The 14,107-nt window shown below is 36.4% G+C and overlaps 3 protein-coding genes and 1 long non-coding RNA gene across 5 annotated transcripts; 3 read left to right on the forward strand and 1 right to left on the reverse strand.

Moving 5' to 3' along the window:
- The first annotated feature begins 2,453 nt into the window (after positions 1-2,453).
- On the forward strand, positions 2,454-3,526 carry LOC143344676 (uncharacterized). Its single transcript, XR_013080121.1, has 3 exons — positions 2,454-2,595; positions 2,668-3,063; positions 3,136-3,526. It is a non-coding gene; the product is annotated as an uncharacterized LOC143344676 (long non-coding RNA).
- Positions 3,527-7,132: 3,606 nt separating this feature from the next.
- On the forward strand, positions 7,133-8,266 carry Rpii18 (RNA polymerase II subunit RpII18). The gene is made up of 3 exons (XM_076770432.1): positions 7,133-7,297; positions 7,556-7,708; positions 7,897-8,266. Exons 1-3 carry the CDS (start codon positions 7,269-7,271, stop codon positions 8,105-8,107), a joined length of 393 nt encoding a protein of 130 aa, XP_076626547.1. The 5' UTR covers positions 7,133-7,268; the 3' UTR covers positions 8,108-8,266.
- Positions 8,267-8,307: 41 nt separating this feature from the next.
- LOC143345181 (bridging integrator 3 homolog) lies at positions 8,308-9,679 on the forward strand. 2 transcript variants are annotated; one of them, XM_076772086.1, is made up of 4 exons: positions 8,308-8,614; positions 8,701-8,808; positions 8,915-9,105; positions 9,170-9,679. In XM_076772086.1, exons 3-4 carry the CDS (start codon positions 8,965-8,967, stop codon positions 9,677-9,679), a joined length of 651 nt encoding a protein of 216 aa, XP_076628201.1. In that variant the 5' UTR covers positions 8,308-8,614; positions 8,701-8,808; positions 8,915-8,964. The 2 variants fall into 2 exon arrangements, with proteins under 2 accessions (XP_076628201.1, XP_076628200.1); XM_076772085.1 differs by having other exon boundaries at positions 8,931-9,105.
- A 57-nt stretch (positions 9,680-9,736) lies between these two features.
- On the reverse strand, positions 9,737-14,057 carry LOC143345175 (activating signal cointegrator 1 complex subunit 2). Its single transcript, XM_076772073.1, has 14 exons — positions 13,670-14,057; positions 13,482-13,559; positions 13,129-13,289; positions 12,622-13,006; positions 12,329-12,549; positions 12,067-12,252; positions 11,831-11,986; positions 11,650-11,743; positions 11,419-11,583; positions 11,209-11,349; positions 10,997-11,127; positions 10,760-10,883; positions 10,522-10,681; positions 9,737-9,945 (listed from the first exon to the last, which is right to left on the reverse strand). Exons 1-14 carry the CDS (start codon positions 13,709-13,711, stop codon positions 9,806-9,808), a joined length of 2,184 nt encoding a protein of 727 aa, XP_076628188.1. The 5' UTR covers positions 13,712-14,057; the 3' UTR covers positions 9,737-9,805.
- Between the last annotated feature and the right edge of the window lie 50 nt (positions 14,058-14,107).

Below are 14,107 nucleotides of genomic sequence, written 5' to 3' on the forward strand. Positions count from 1 at the left end.
TTATTTCTTAACTCTTTGCGGCACAGGATTTCAGATAATAAAATAGACCCATGTTGCATAGAAATTTTATTGCGTTTTAAACTAACAAAATTGGTATATTTTTATCAATAAAGGCATCATGTAATATAAAAACATAAAACATTGTCGCAATAAACTTTCCGCTTGCAACAATTGATGAACCTGTATTGGCATGTTGAATGTTGCCAACACAAGTGAATACATTTCTAGCATTTGTTGAAGATATTACCAACTGCTTTACGTAAATAAGACGAAATATAAATTGCAATATTTCGACTAAAGTGGTGGGACTAAAAATGTTCCACCATGCATTACGGTGCATCAAAAAGATGGGACTCTTTTAATCCCAGCATGCCCCAAAGAGTTAATCGAGCCAGAGTTTTTAACTTTCTTTAGGATAACAATTAGTTGCAGTGAGCAATTGTCATCCGCCCCTGTACAGGGTGTCTCAAAACAATGAGACAAGCGTAATATACATATTCCTCGAGTGAAAAGAAATTGGAAATTTATTCACTATTTTGCAAACAAAATTAAACTGTACACGCGAATTATTAGTGCGTATGTTTGCAACATCTTCATAATAAGTAATCCTTGCTATTGCAGTTTCACTAAAAAACTGTCGAAAGTAACCAATAGTCTCAATCCGATGGCCAGAGAATGTAGTATTGATTTCATCTTGTTAGAAATTTCTTAATAGGTAAAGATCAACAATCATGACTTTGTGTCAAATAAAGAAAATGTCAGATTTCCAATCGAATATTCCCAAGTATTGGTCATATTTAACCAAAAATCACTGTTGCTTTAATATCGTATGATGTAACATATTCGCCAATTAGCAACCATAAATTCGTTACAAATAAATACAAATTCTTGTCTAAAATTTTTAAAAATAAATGGAAATTTATTACACGTCGGTTTAGAAGGAATCTGAAAAAATTAATTGGGATTTTATAATAAGTATAGGAAAATCTAATTGTTGAAAGAATAATAATATTATATAAATATTTTGAATAATAATGCAAGAATAGTAACAGTACACCTGTGCCCTTGGCATTTTTGCACGTACTGTGCTTTAATCTAAATAGAGGTGTTCGTAATCGAACCGTATTTTGAAACATTAAATGCAGATGTGACGATTCTAATCTGCGTCACGTGTTTTGCATTCGGTGCTAAACAACTGCAAAAATTCGATCGGTAGTTTGCTCTTCTTATTTCGCAATTAACACCATTCCGAGGTTGTCGATAACGTTACGTAAGTTACATTGTAATGTGATTATTATGAATTATCGATTAAAGTTGTCACAGTTTAATAACGTTCATCCTATAAACTTGAGAAACATAACTAAACGATGAAAAACTTCATTAAACATCGAAACATCAGATTTTAATTTAAAAATTAGTAAGCAGTTAGTAAGAATTTTTATAAACGTAAAAACATAATTTTTTTTTGTATAATTATTTGTCATGTATAATAATAGTTTTACTTTTTGCTTCCTAAATTCATAATTTATCGAAAATACAGAATAAAAGAAGAATTTTTTATCGAAAAAAGAAACTCTAATATTTTCTTATTTTAAAATCCATCTTTTTTTAATAATGAAATTAATTCAAACACAATGTTCGATTCAAATGATTATAAGAAACACTTACAAAGTGAGTCTCAACTGTATCGGTTTATATTTTTTTGATTAAAGGTAAAAAATGTTGTAGAAAAGAAAGTTGTCAGGTATAAGATCTACTTCCCTGACACACTTTTTTTCAAATAGAATAAAGCTCCTAAAAAGTGTAGTTATACTCTTTTTTGATGAAATTTTTTTAAATTGTATATTTTGGTAATTATTTAGTTTAGAGAAGAGTGCTTCTATGACCTAAATCTCTAAAGCCTCCATTAATTGTAGCCGATTGAAAATTCCCTTTGAACTTAGTATCTTTCATAAGGAATTTTATATCAAATGTAGTGTCAGTTGGTACGAGTGTTATCATATACATAACCATTGAAAGCAGAGGTGCCGAGGCACCGAAGGTGCTCTCTCACCCAATATCAGATCACGCGTACGTGAGCTCGTAGAGTTTCGGAAAGTCGACAAAGGCAAACTGACACATGCCCTCTTTCTCGATTATTCCGAAGCTGCCCGAAGTAATTTCGGACCGCCTCGTGGGACGAGAGAGAGAAAGGCTCACATTTGCCTTCTCGCTCTTAACAACTGAAATCCGACCTCACGTCAACGGCATACGATTCGGAATCTCGACTGCCCAGGTATTTTTACTTGCCTTTTCTAGAATTCATTACTAAATTCTACAAATTAATCCCGGTTTCTATTTGCCTCGAATGACCTCTGATGACCAGTGCTGACAAAAGTACGGAACTCCCGACAACTTTTTACACCATACAGCCACTGTTACTGACTGCTCCTGATTACTGCTTGCCTCTGCTGACCATCGCTTATATTTATGACAACCTATAACGATTACTACTGACTTCTGCTAACCTCTGTAGGTCTTTGCTGATCTCTGACAGCGTGTGCTTGTCTCTGCTGAGCTTTCCTGGCCTCTGCCGAACGATACTGACCACTGCAGGTATTTCTGATAATGTATAACGATTAATACTTACCACTGCATACCCCTACAAGTCTCTGCTTGCCTTTGCAGGTTCCTGCTTGCCTGTGCATGCCTTTGCTGGCCTCTGCTGAACACTGCTGATCACCCCTGATGCTTGTGACATTGTATAATAATTACTACATGCTACTGTTCGCCCCTGCTGATCTCTGCTTGCCACTGCATGCCTCTGCTCGTCTCTGCCGACCGCTACTGACCACCTCTGATGCTTCTGACATTGTATAATAATTACTACTTGCTACTATTCGCCCCTGGTGATCTCTGCTTACCACTGCTGGCCTCTGCTGACCATCGTTTATATTTCTGACAACGTATAACGATTGCTACTGACTTCTGCTAACCTTTGTAGGTATTTGCTGAGCTCTGTCAGCGTGTGCTTGTCTCTGCTGAGCTTTCCTGGCCTCTGCCGAACGATACTGACCACTGCAGGTATTTCTGATAATGTATAACGATTAATACTTACTACTGCATGCCCCTACAAACCTCTGCTTGCCTTTGCAGGTTCCTGCTTGCCTGTGCATGCCTTTGCTGGCCTCTGCTGAACACTGCTGATGCTTCTGACATTGTATAATAATTACTACTTGCTACTATTCGCCCCTGGTGATCTCTGCTTACCACTGCTGGCCTCTGCTGACCATCGTTTATATTTCTGACAACGTATAACGATTACTACTGACTTCTGCTAACCTTTGTAGGTCTTTGCTGATCTCTGTCAGCGTGTGCTTGTCTCTGCTGAGCTTTCCTGGCCTCTGCCGAACGCTACTGACCACTGCAGGTATTTCTGATAATGTATAACGATTAATACTTACCACTGCATACCCCTACAAGTCTCTGCTTGCCTTTGCAGGTTCCTGCTTGCCTGTGCATGCCTTTACTGACCTCTGCTGAACACTGCTGACCACCCCTGATGCTTCTGACTTCGTATAACAATTACTACATGCTACTGTTCACCCCTGCTGATCTCTGCTTGCCACTGTATGCCTCTGCTCGTCTCTGCCGACCGCTACTGACCACCTCTGATGCTTCTGACAACATATAACTCTTACTACTTGCTACTATTCGCCCCTGGTGATCTCTGCTTACCACTGCTGGCCTCTGCTGACCATCGTTTATATTTCTGACAACGTATAACGATTGCTACTGACTTCTGCTAACCTTTGTAGGTCTTTGCTGATCTCTGTCAGCGTGTGCTTGTCTCTGCTGAGCTTTCCTGGCCTCTGCCGAACGCTACTGACCACTGCAGGTATTTCTGATAATGTATAACGATTAATACTTACTACTGCATGCCATTGCAGGTTTCTGCTTGCCTGTGCATGCCTTTGCTGGCCTCTGCTGAACACTGCTGATCACCCCTGATGCTTCTGACATTGTATAATAATTACTACATGCTACTGTTCGCCCCTGCTGATCTCTGCTTGCCACTGCATGCCTCTGCTCGTCTCTGCCGACCGCTACTGACCACCTCTGATGCTTCTGACAACATATAACTCTTACTACTTGCTACTATTCGCCCCTGGTGATCTCTGCTTACCACTGCTGGCCTCTGCTGACCATCGTTTATATTTCTGACAACGTATAACGATTGCTACTGACTTCTGCTAACCTTTGTAGGTCTTTGCTGATCTCTGTCAGCGTGTGCTTGTCTCTGCTGAGCTTTCCTGGCCTCTGCCGAACGCTACTGACCACTGCAGGTATTTCTGATAATGTATAACCATTAATACTTACCACTGCATACCCCTACAAGTCTCTGCTTGCCTTTTCAGGTTCCTGCTTGCCTGTGCATGCCTTTGCTGACCTCTGCTGAACACTGCTGACCACTCCTGTTACTTCTGACAACGTATAACGATTACAACTTGCTACTGTCTGCCCCTGCTGGACTCTGTTTGCCACTGCTTGCCACTGCTAGCCTCTGCGGACCACAACTGACCACCCCTGATGCATTCCACAACGTATAACGATTACTACTTGTTATTGCTTGCTCCTGCTGAACTCTACTTGTCTCTGCATGCCTCTGCTGGCCTCCGTTGGCCTCTGCTGGCCTCCGTTGGCCTCTGCTGACCGCTGCTGACCACTGCTGTCCACCGCTTATATTTCTGGCAACGTACAACGATTACTACTGGCTACTGCCAGCCTCTGCTGACCTCTGCCATCATCTCCCGACGTCAGCTGACCATCGCTGACCACTGCTGACCGTTGCTGACAACTTGTGACAGATGTAATATAACATGATATGTTCATATGTATTAAAGTTTTGTATAATGTAAATCTATGGCAATAAATGATATAATTTCAAAGAATTCTATGTATTCTCATCATTTGTTACCCCCCTTTCCCTCTACAAATTTCCCGCCGCCAGGAATGTCTGCGCATTCCTGGAAATGACGTCATTTCTAAGAATTCCTGAAAATTCTCGGGTCCCTGAAACTTACCGGCGTCCCTGAAACTTCTCGGAATCCCTGAAATTTCCAAGAAGTTTCAGGTAGCAGCTAAAATTCTGGCCTGAATTTTTCGTCAAAAATTTAAAAAGCTATTACGTAATATTATGTAATATTATGTAACATTACGTAATAGCTCTTTAAAATTTTACCCAGGCGGATTTTTTCGGCAAAAATTACGTAATATTACGTAACATTATGTAATATTACGTAATATTACGTAATAGCACTTCAAAATTTCTCGCGGCCGGAATTTTTCAGCAAAAATTACGTAATATTACGTAACATTATGTAATATTACGTAATATTACGTAACAGCTCTTTAAAATTTTGCCGAAAAATTCAGGACGGAATTTTTGCCGTTGCCTGAAACTTCTTGGAAATTTCAGGGATTCCGAGAAGTTTCAGGGATACGAGAATTTTCAGGAATTCTTAGAAATGACGTCATTTCCAGCAATTCACAAAAATTCCTGGCAGCGGTAAATTTGAAATCTTTCCGGGGAACTTGGAAAATTTTAAAAGATTCGGAATGTCTTATAACTAAGGGAATGATTTCGATAGGAAAAGAAGGGTAAAAATGATGAGAACACATAGAATTGTTTGAAATTATATCATTTATTGCCATAGATTTACATTATACAACACTTTAATACATATAAACATATCATGTTATATTACATCGTGACCCCAATTTGTCAGCAACGGTCAGCAGTGGTCAGCGATGGTCAGCTGACGTCGGGAGATGTTGGCAGAGATCAGCAGAGGGTGGCAGTAGCCAGTAGTGATCGTTGTATGTTGCCAGAAATATAAACGGTAGTCAGCAGTGGTCAGCAGCCGCCAGCAGAGGCATGCAGTGGCAAGCAGAGATCAGCAGGGGTGAACAGTAGCATGTAGTAATTGTTATACGATGTCAGAAGCATCAGGGGTGGTCAGCAGTGTTCAGCAGAGGTCAGCAAAGGCATGCACAGGCAAGCAGGAACCTGCAAAGGCAAGCAGAGACTTGTAGGGGTATGCAGTGGTAAGTATTAATCGTTATACATTATCAGAAATACCTGCAGTGGTCAGTAGCGTTCGGCAGAGGCCAGGAAAGCTCAGCAGAGACAAGCACACGCTGACAGAGATCAGCAAAGACCTACAAAGGTTAGCAGAAGTCAGTAGTAATCGTGAAACGTTGTCAGAAATATAAACGATGGTCAGCAGAGGCCAGCAGTGGTAAGCAGAGATCACCAGGGGCGAATAGTAGCAAGTAGTAAGCGTTATATGTTGTCAGAAGCATCAGAGGTGGTCAGTAGCGGTCGGCAGAGACGAGCAGAGGCATACAGTGGCAAGCAGAGATCAGCAGGGGTGAACAGTAGCATGTAGTAATTGTTATACGATGTCAGAAGCATCAGGGGTGGTCAGCAGTGTTCAGCAGATGTCAGCAAAGGCATGCACAGGCAAGCACGAACCTGCAAAGGCAAGCAGAGACTTGTAGGGGTATGCAGTGGTAAGTATTAATCGTTATACATTATCAGAAATACCTGCAGTGTTCAGTAGCGTTCGGCAGAGGCCAGGAAAGCTCAGCAGAGACAAGCACACGCTGTCAGAGATCAGCAAAGACCTACAGAGGTTAGCAGAAGTCAGTAGTAATCATTATAGGTTGTCATAAATATAAGCGATGGTCAGCAGAGTCCAGCAGTGGCAAGCAGTAATCAGGAGCAGTCAGTAACAGTGGCTGTATGGTGTAAAAAGTTGTCGGGAGTTTTGTACTTTTGTCAGCACTGGTCATCAGAGGTCATCAGAGGCAAATAGAAATCAGGAGTAATTTGCTGAGTTCAGTAATGAACTCTAGGAAAGGCAAGTAAAAATACCTGGGCAGTCGAGATTCCGAATCGTATGCCGTTGACGTGAGGTCGGATTTCAGTTGTTAAGAGCGAGAAGACAATTGTGAGCCTTTCTCTGTCGACTCCCACGAGGCGGTCCGAAACTACTTCGGGCAACTTCGGAGAATCGAGAAAGAGGGCATGCGTCATTTTGCCTTTGTCGACTTTCCGAAACTCTACGAGCTCACGTACGCGTGATCTGGCATGCGTGAGTAGGGCACCGGGTGCTGAATCTGGCATCTGTGATTGAAAGTATCGTTGATCACGCTGAATTAGTATAAAATTGAATACATTTAATCTTGTAGCACGTCGATAAAGTTTTTTCAAGTTTGAAAAAATGGCAGACGATGATTTTGATGGAGATGAGTAAGTAACTTGTTTAATTGATCATAAATTTTGAAAATTATATATATATATCTACTATTCAGAATATTTATTTGTTTTATAATAAAGATTCATTCAAATTATATTGTAAGTGTATATTACTGGATAGAGACTCGTTATATTTTTGTATAAATTGTATTGGTTGATTCTAATGATATACTTTCGTGTGCATACTGATCGTAACCTAAGAATATTATAGACTTGAATAATTTAAAAACACTGAAATTGTATAATATAAAGGGTAGCGGATGATTTCGATGATGTTGATGATGATGACAATATAGAATTGGAACCACAAGAAGAGGATGGAGAAAATATTGAATTACTAGCAGCTGGCGAAGCTACTGGTGGTGTGCAAAGATCAAAACGGATTACAACAAGATATATGACAAAGTATGTAACTTTGAAATTTTATCAAAAAGAAATCCTTTTGAAATAACAGAATTGAATAATCTGATCAAAGAACATAATAATTGTTTACTTTATCGATGACCTTACTAATTTTCGTGGCTTTGTAAGAGCCAGATTAATTAGTTGAAGTTTTACATTAATTAACTTATGTTTGTATTATATATTTGCAGATATGAGCGGGCAAGGGTTTTAGGGACAAGGGCATTACAGATAGCTATGTGTGCTCCGGTAATGGTAGAATTAGAAGGAGAAACAGATCCACTGCAAATTGCAATGAAAGAATTAAAGCAAAGGAAAATACCAATTGTGATCAGGCGCTATTTACCAGACAACAGTTATGAAGATTGGGGCATAGACGAATTAATTATAATAGATCATTAAGTTTCATTTATATTTGCATCAGCTTTTAAGATAATTTAAGATATATTGAAATTTATTGTATCAATAATGTTTCAATTCCTGTATGTTTAATGCCTGTACAAAAAGAAGAAATAATAAATATTGATTTTATGTCACTCTCCTTAACGAAGATGTACAAAATTTGATTGACTATAGCAATGTTTCGGAAATGTAATCTGGTTCGTAAGAATCAACTAGTGATAAAATCACTATAGGTTAGAAAACCTTGCGTTAGATTTAAATGTTTCGAACGTGCTGATATAGCGAAATTTGTGAAACATATTTACATTCGTCCAAAAAGAATGAGAAGACCAGTGCACTAAGAGGTGGAAGTATGTGAATCAGTTTATTAAACAGTGATAACATTGATAACAGTTTCGAAGGGCGTCATTTAATAATCGTGACAAATTATTTATATACATACATTGATTACAAAAATAGACATAAAAGATTATGAAAATACTAAAAATTAAGGTACAATATGACGTGGTGAGTAAACTAGTTGTCCACAATTACTAATTAATTTAGAGAGGTTAAGACCATCATCTTTATAAACATTATTTCGATGTATACAGGAATCCTTTAAAGAAGAATCATTTAAAACAAAGACCCACATCAGCACCACCTCTGTTATCTTCTGCAGAGGATAGAGAGCTTGACGTTGCAGTTCAAAGACTTATTTAGTACGTATTATTTGTTATTGTTGTGCTTTTAAATTTAACATATAAGCAATTTTTCAAAGCATTAACGAACTTTCTATATTAAAAAGTTGACTGTCTTATACTTAAGACATTATTTTTTTAAGTGTCGAAGATACAATTAGAAAACTTACGAAAGAAATGAAAAAGTACATAGAAGCTGTAGTAAACTTGGATCGTGCAGACCAAAGACTAACGTTTAATCTGACAACTTGTGGTCTGGTGCATCTGAACGATGAATTTAGAAAAATAGTGGAAGATTATCACTCTGTTACTACCCAGGTACATTTAGAAATTACTAGTCTTTAATATTTAGCGACATAAAAATCCTTGTGCCATTTGATAGGTTGGAAAAACGGTACAAGAAATGGCAACTCTTTGCCAAAAAACCTTTATAGAACCTTTAAAAAAATTACGAGACGAATTTGCTCTAATAGCTGCAGCGATAGCTAAACGGGAAGAATTAGTAACTACTTGGAAATACAGTTATAATCGTCTTAAAAAGTTGCAAGAAAAAAAAGATAAAATGGCTAGTCATATAGCAAAAGTGGAAAGAGAACGCAAAGCAGAAGAAGCGGCTGCAAAGGATTTGAAGACCGTACATAGTCAATTACTTGTCGAATTACCTTCATTCTTAGACAAGAGATTAGAATACATTAAGCCTAGCATACATGCTTTAATCATGGTACAGTTAGATTATTATGGAAGCACGACAAAATTATTCACACACTTAATGCCTATTCCAAACGTTTCGGGATCGCCGTCTAGTGCAATGATACCCGAGGAAGAATATCAACAATTAGTGGCTAATCAAATAAACAAAATAAGAGCTCTTACAATTGTTAAAGATCACTGAAAATCGTTAGTAGTTTTGTAACAAATTCAAATATCGAAGGTATTGAATGCCGTGGAGTTATCGTAGGTACGAATGTATTTATCACATGGCAATATTTACATTAATATTGTAAAAGTATAAGTAAATTTAAGATGGAACCATTCCTTGGTTTCGTTTGTATTGCGCACCAGAGCGTCGATTGTGATTAGCACGTGTTGATTTATGGGTATTTTTCTGTTGTCTATTATATAAGATATCCTTCTCTTGCCCTTGACCTTTGGGTTTACCTACGCACGAAAAAAGACGCGACAAGATGTGTTCGATGTTTTACTTGCGCAGAGTTAGGCAAATTTCACGGCACAACTTTAGTTACTGAGACAATGAGAAAGGGGGTCTTGATTAAAAGATTACGTCTCAAGAATTACAATAAGACCGGTTAGACGTGCCAGAAACTTATACTTTCCGAGATATTAACAAAAATATATTGATACTCTGATCCATTTACAAAATTTAACTTAATCCACTGATATAGACTGCTCGCATAAATAGATTAGAGTTAGACCAGTTTTTATTTTGTAACACCATGCCATGTAAACAAGTGGCGTTCAAGAAACGAGGCGGATACTATTTTACTTTGCACTCTGCTTGTCTACACCCTCCATTCTTTATTATCCCAATAACTGAAGAGGAGCCAATTTTAGATTCATTTGTAAATTAGAATCCGCGGGCAAAAACTAAGTTACGAATAAATTTGGAATTTTTATTTGTTATTCGTGAAAATTTGCCCAACTCTGGTCCTGTGAATTACAGAAAAGATATGCAATTATTAATGCGTTGTAATAAATACAACTTATATAACTTACCGACCACATTTGAAGTCCTTCCGCCTCGATGAGCTTGTTGCCTTCGTTGTTCAGCTGGGTTCTGTATAAAATGATCTTTACCGTTCTGTTCTGCTCCTACATCTTCGTCCTCAGATTCCGATTCATCAACAGTTTCGGTCTTTTGCATAGCAAGGAGCACCTACAATAAAATAAATCGTTTACGCAATTTTCGTGTAACTAAATGTGTCGATTTTTCAAATTAAACGAAAATACAAACTCTTGGTGTCGTGAAGGGTCTCGAATCTATATCGACGGAATCGTCGCGTGCAACGCCGCGTACATCTCTACTATCATATGCGTCATCGTATTCATCCTCGTAATCATCTATTACAAGGCTATAACTGTAATAAGTTTATGAATATTATTAAGTATAGTTGTTGTTTCTAAATAAATATTATTTTGGTATGTTATGTGTACAAGTAAAAATGAATTACTCTACTCTTTAAAAACTTACTTTTTCACTATGTAGTCTTTGGGTACTTCGACAATTTCATGGGGTTTAATATTGTTAATATCGTCGTCGTCGTCACTGAGCGTGTTCAATTCTCCAATGTTCAGAGCTAGATCTTCGTTGATTGACACCTCCTATAAGAATGATATATAATATTTACAATGTCTAATAAGAAATTGTTATTTGCAATAATGATAAAAACGAAGTTCGTGTACCGTGTAATCTGGCGGTGTATCGTTTATTGCTGGTTTTAAGTCTTTCAAATCTTTCAATTCTTTCAAATGGGGTGGCAATGTATCTTCTAATACAGCGTTTATCACAGACGCAGTATCATATTTGTAATGATCCAAACATAACTATACAATGAACAATTTTATTAAATATATTTTGGTAACGCAAATTCGTACTCACGTTACAACTGTTACCTGTATGAAATGTTCGTTTAGATCAAAGAAAATATCTTTAACTTCAGAAATAAGAGAGTCCAATATAACAGGGTCCTTCATTATTTCTTTTTCATTCGAAAGACTTATATTATCTCTAGGTGCTACTAATTGATTTTGGATACCACTAGGACCAGCAATACTTTCCTATGGGAAAATGATATTAGATACAAACGAAAAAACAACAGTATTGTTTATAAATTTTTTACTTACAGCTAAATTATTCGAATAAGCAGTAAATGGAGCATTGGGGTTTTCAACAATTGCACATATTGAGTCGACTATGTAACTACATTTTAACGTATCACTGAATATTTGTTAAGTATTGTAGAACTGACTGTGTACTAATTTTTTAATTGTAACAATTTCAATTATGTTAAGTTAAAAAGGATACACTTCAGGACAAATACTCGACAGTATTCCGAGATCCGTTGTAACTGGATAAAACTGATCGTAATCTGTAATAAATTCTTTCTCAGAAATGGCACTGGTTAAAAATGTAAGGTATTCTTCCACACGTTCCTTTATCCCTGCTTCTGTCATTGTATTTCTAAACGTAATTTCATAATAGCGTTTGTTATGATTATAATAAATGATAGACTTTTATTATTTGAGTATACATGAACTTACAAATTTTCCTGAACACTTTGTATGGGTTCGTACAGTATAGTGCGAAAAAGGTGTAAAATTTCAACCCTTATCACATCCAATCTATGCTTCAGTTCCATATATTTTGGTATGTTTGCGTCGTTATTTCCTAATTTATCTAATTTTTTATACATTTCAGGTATTGTGCTCTCATATATCGAAACAATTCTAATTAATTAGTGAATAAGAAAAGAAATTATCAAAAATAGTTTGCATAAATGAAGTTATAAGTAGATATACTTACTTATTCATAAAATCCTCTCTATGAAATGTACTCACTGCAGGAGGGTAATTTGTTAAAAACACAGCAATCGTTGATGATATATCTAACACATATAATATCATATCCTCTAAATTAAATAATGTAAGTTCCGTGGAACTAGTACCCTGTTTCGGTAGTGAGACTGCTTCATTGGCATTGCAAACATAACAACCAGTGAATTTTATTTCAACATTTTCAAGAGCCTATACTAACAATACTTATATTCAGTTACATTTTTTGAGATAACATTTATTTTTTATGTATGAATGCATCACCTCTATAAGACAAGGAACAGCTTTTTGAAGATCATTATTGTACCGTGGCTCTAATGTAAATAAACAATTTAAAATTTTCTCCATTACTTTTCCATTTTCTCTGCCATAAAGTTGACAGAGATCAAAGATAATTGGTATCGTAAATATGTAGTTTTCATACAATAAGTTTCCAAGAAATTCACGGCTGATGTATTCTCCAGTGCTTTCCTTGTTTGTAACAAAACGTGAGAAAACCACAAGTACATAGCGACGAAGAGTTTCTAGAAGTTTCAACATTTCTGGACAGTTTGGAAAACTTTCTAAAGCATAAAATGGTGGTGTTTCTTGTAAAAAAGATACCAACGAATTTATTATCGAGGTATTGTATACAATGTTCGACCAGAACCTAAATAAACAATGCATAATAATACATACATATAATAATACAAAAAACAATGAAGATATATACGAACATACAATATTTTTACCATTGCAAATTAATATTGTTTTAGGCTGTTATGGGCTTACCTGTACTGTGGAAGACTAAGTAACCATTTTAAATCATCAATCATATATTTGACAATTTCTATCCAATGCTCTTTAGCCCCCATAATTTCAGATCCATCTTCGTTATACAGTTTAGGAGCTTCGTAATTCAAAAAATAATGATCATCTGCCCACCTTTTATCCTAAAAGTAAATTGGCAATGACACTTTGTATTATATTCATAGTTTAGAAATCAGTAATTTTACAAGAACGAAGCCACGGATAAATTCATTATAGAGTATTATTAAATAGTGGAAAACAATTGAGAGTTATTATTAAAGAATAAGAATAATAATTCATGCAATGTTAACTAACATTTTCATAAATAAACATACCAAAGCATTGATATTCTCAACAACACCATCAGTTCTGACTTTTAGCTTGAGTTTTTCAAGGGGCACATGGTCGGGATTCTGTTAAAACGTAGACATGTGTAATTTTCTAATAATTCTGATTATTATAACCTCTTGTAATCGGCAATAGTTACAGGAATGAAAATTTTGAATAGTCAAAGATATGTTACCTCGAATTGCTCCATGTTCTCGCGCGATACATTTTCCGTCATAAATAACGTAAATTGATGCTGAATAACCTTAATAGTAAACAAATTGTCTATTAAACAATTCTAGAACGTCAGAAGGCATTAATTTCTGCCGTTTAAGGGGAATACCAGTGAATACCGCACACAAAACGAATCCCCTTCTCCTTACAAGCTTCTATAGTAGAAGTAGAAGTCTGTCGTTTGTCTGAACATGTGAACATCTAACCTGAACTCGTTTAACCTATATGCAACAAGTCACGCGATTCGTTATAAATAAAGATGTGTTAATAACTTTGGGATATTTAAAGCTTAGAATCTGTTATTAAATCTAAGAATTAAAGTATTATTCGTTAAATATGAACTAGCATGTGTTTAAAAATGAACATCGATATATGTAATTTATACATGACAGGTTACACG

Source organism: Colletes latitarsis, chromosome 8, assembly GCF_051014445.1.
Source record: "Colletes latitarsis isolate SP2378_abdomen chromosome 8, iyColLati1, whole genome shotgun sequence".
NCBI classification, from domain to species: Eukaryota; Metazoa; Arthropoda; class Insecta; order Hymenoptera; family Colletidae; genus Colletes; species Colletes latitarsis.

Bases quoted from the DNA above. Each gene is read 5' to 3' on its own strand.
- LOC143345181 (XM_076772085.1), top strand. The intron at 8,809-8,930 runs GTACGTATTATT...TATTTTTTTAAG, and splicing joins GCAGTTCAAAGACTTATTTA to TGTCGAAGATACAATTAGAA. The intron at 9,106-9,169 runs GTACATTTAGAA...GCCATTTGATAG, and splicing joins ATCACTCTGTTACTACCCAG to GTTGGAAAAACGGTACAAGA.
- Rpii18 (XM_076770432.1), top strand. From the start codon at position 7,269: ATGGCAGACGATGATTTTGATGGAGATGA. The intron at 7,298-7,555 runs GTAAGTAACTTG...TATAATATAAAG, and splicing joins GATGATTTTGATGGAGATGA to GGTAGCGGATGATTTCGATG. The intron at 7,709-7,896 runs GTATGTAACTTT...ATATATTTGCAG, and splicing joins ACAACAAGATATATGACAAA to ATATGAGCGGGCAAGGGTTT.
- LOC143345175 (XM_076772073.1), bottom strand. From the start codon at position 13,711: ATGACGGAAAATGTATCGCGCGAGAACATGGAGCAATTCGAG. The intron at 11,987-12,066 runs GTAAGTTCATGT...AATTACGTTTAG, and splicing joins CAAAGTGTTCAGGAAAATTT to AAATACAATGACAGAAGCAG. The intron at 11,744-11,830 runs GTATCCTTTTTA...ACAAATATTCAG, and splicing joins TCGAGTATTTGTCCTGAAGT to TGATACGTTAAAATGTAGTT.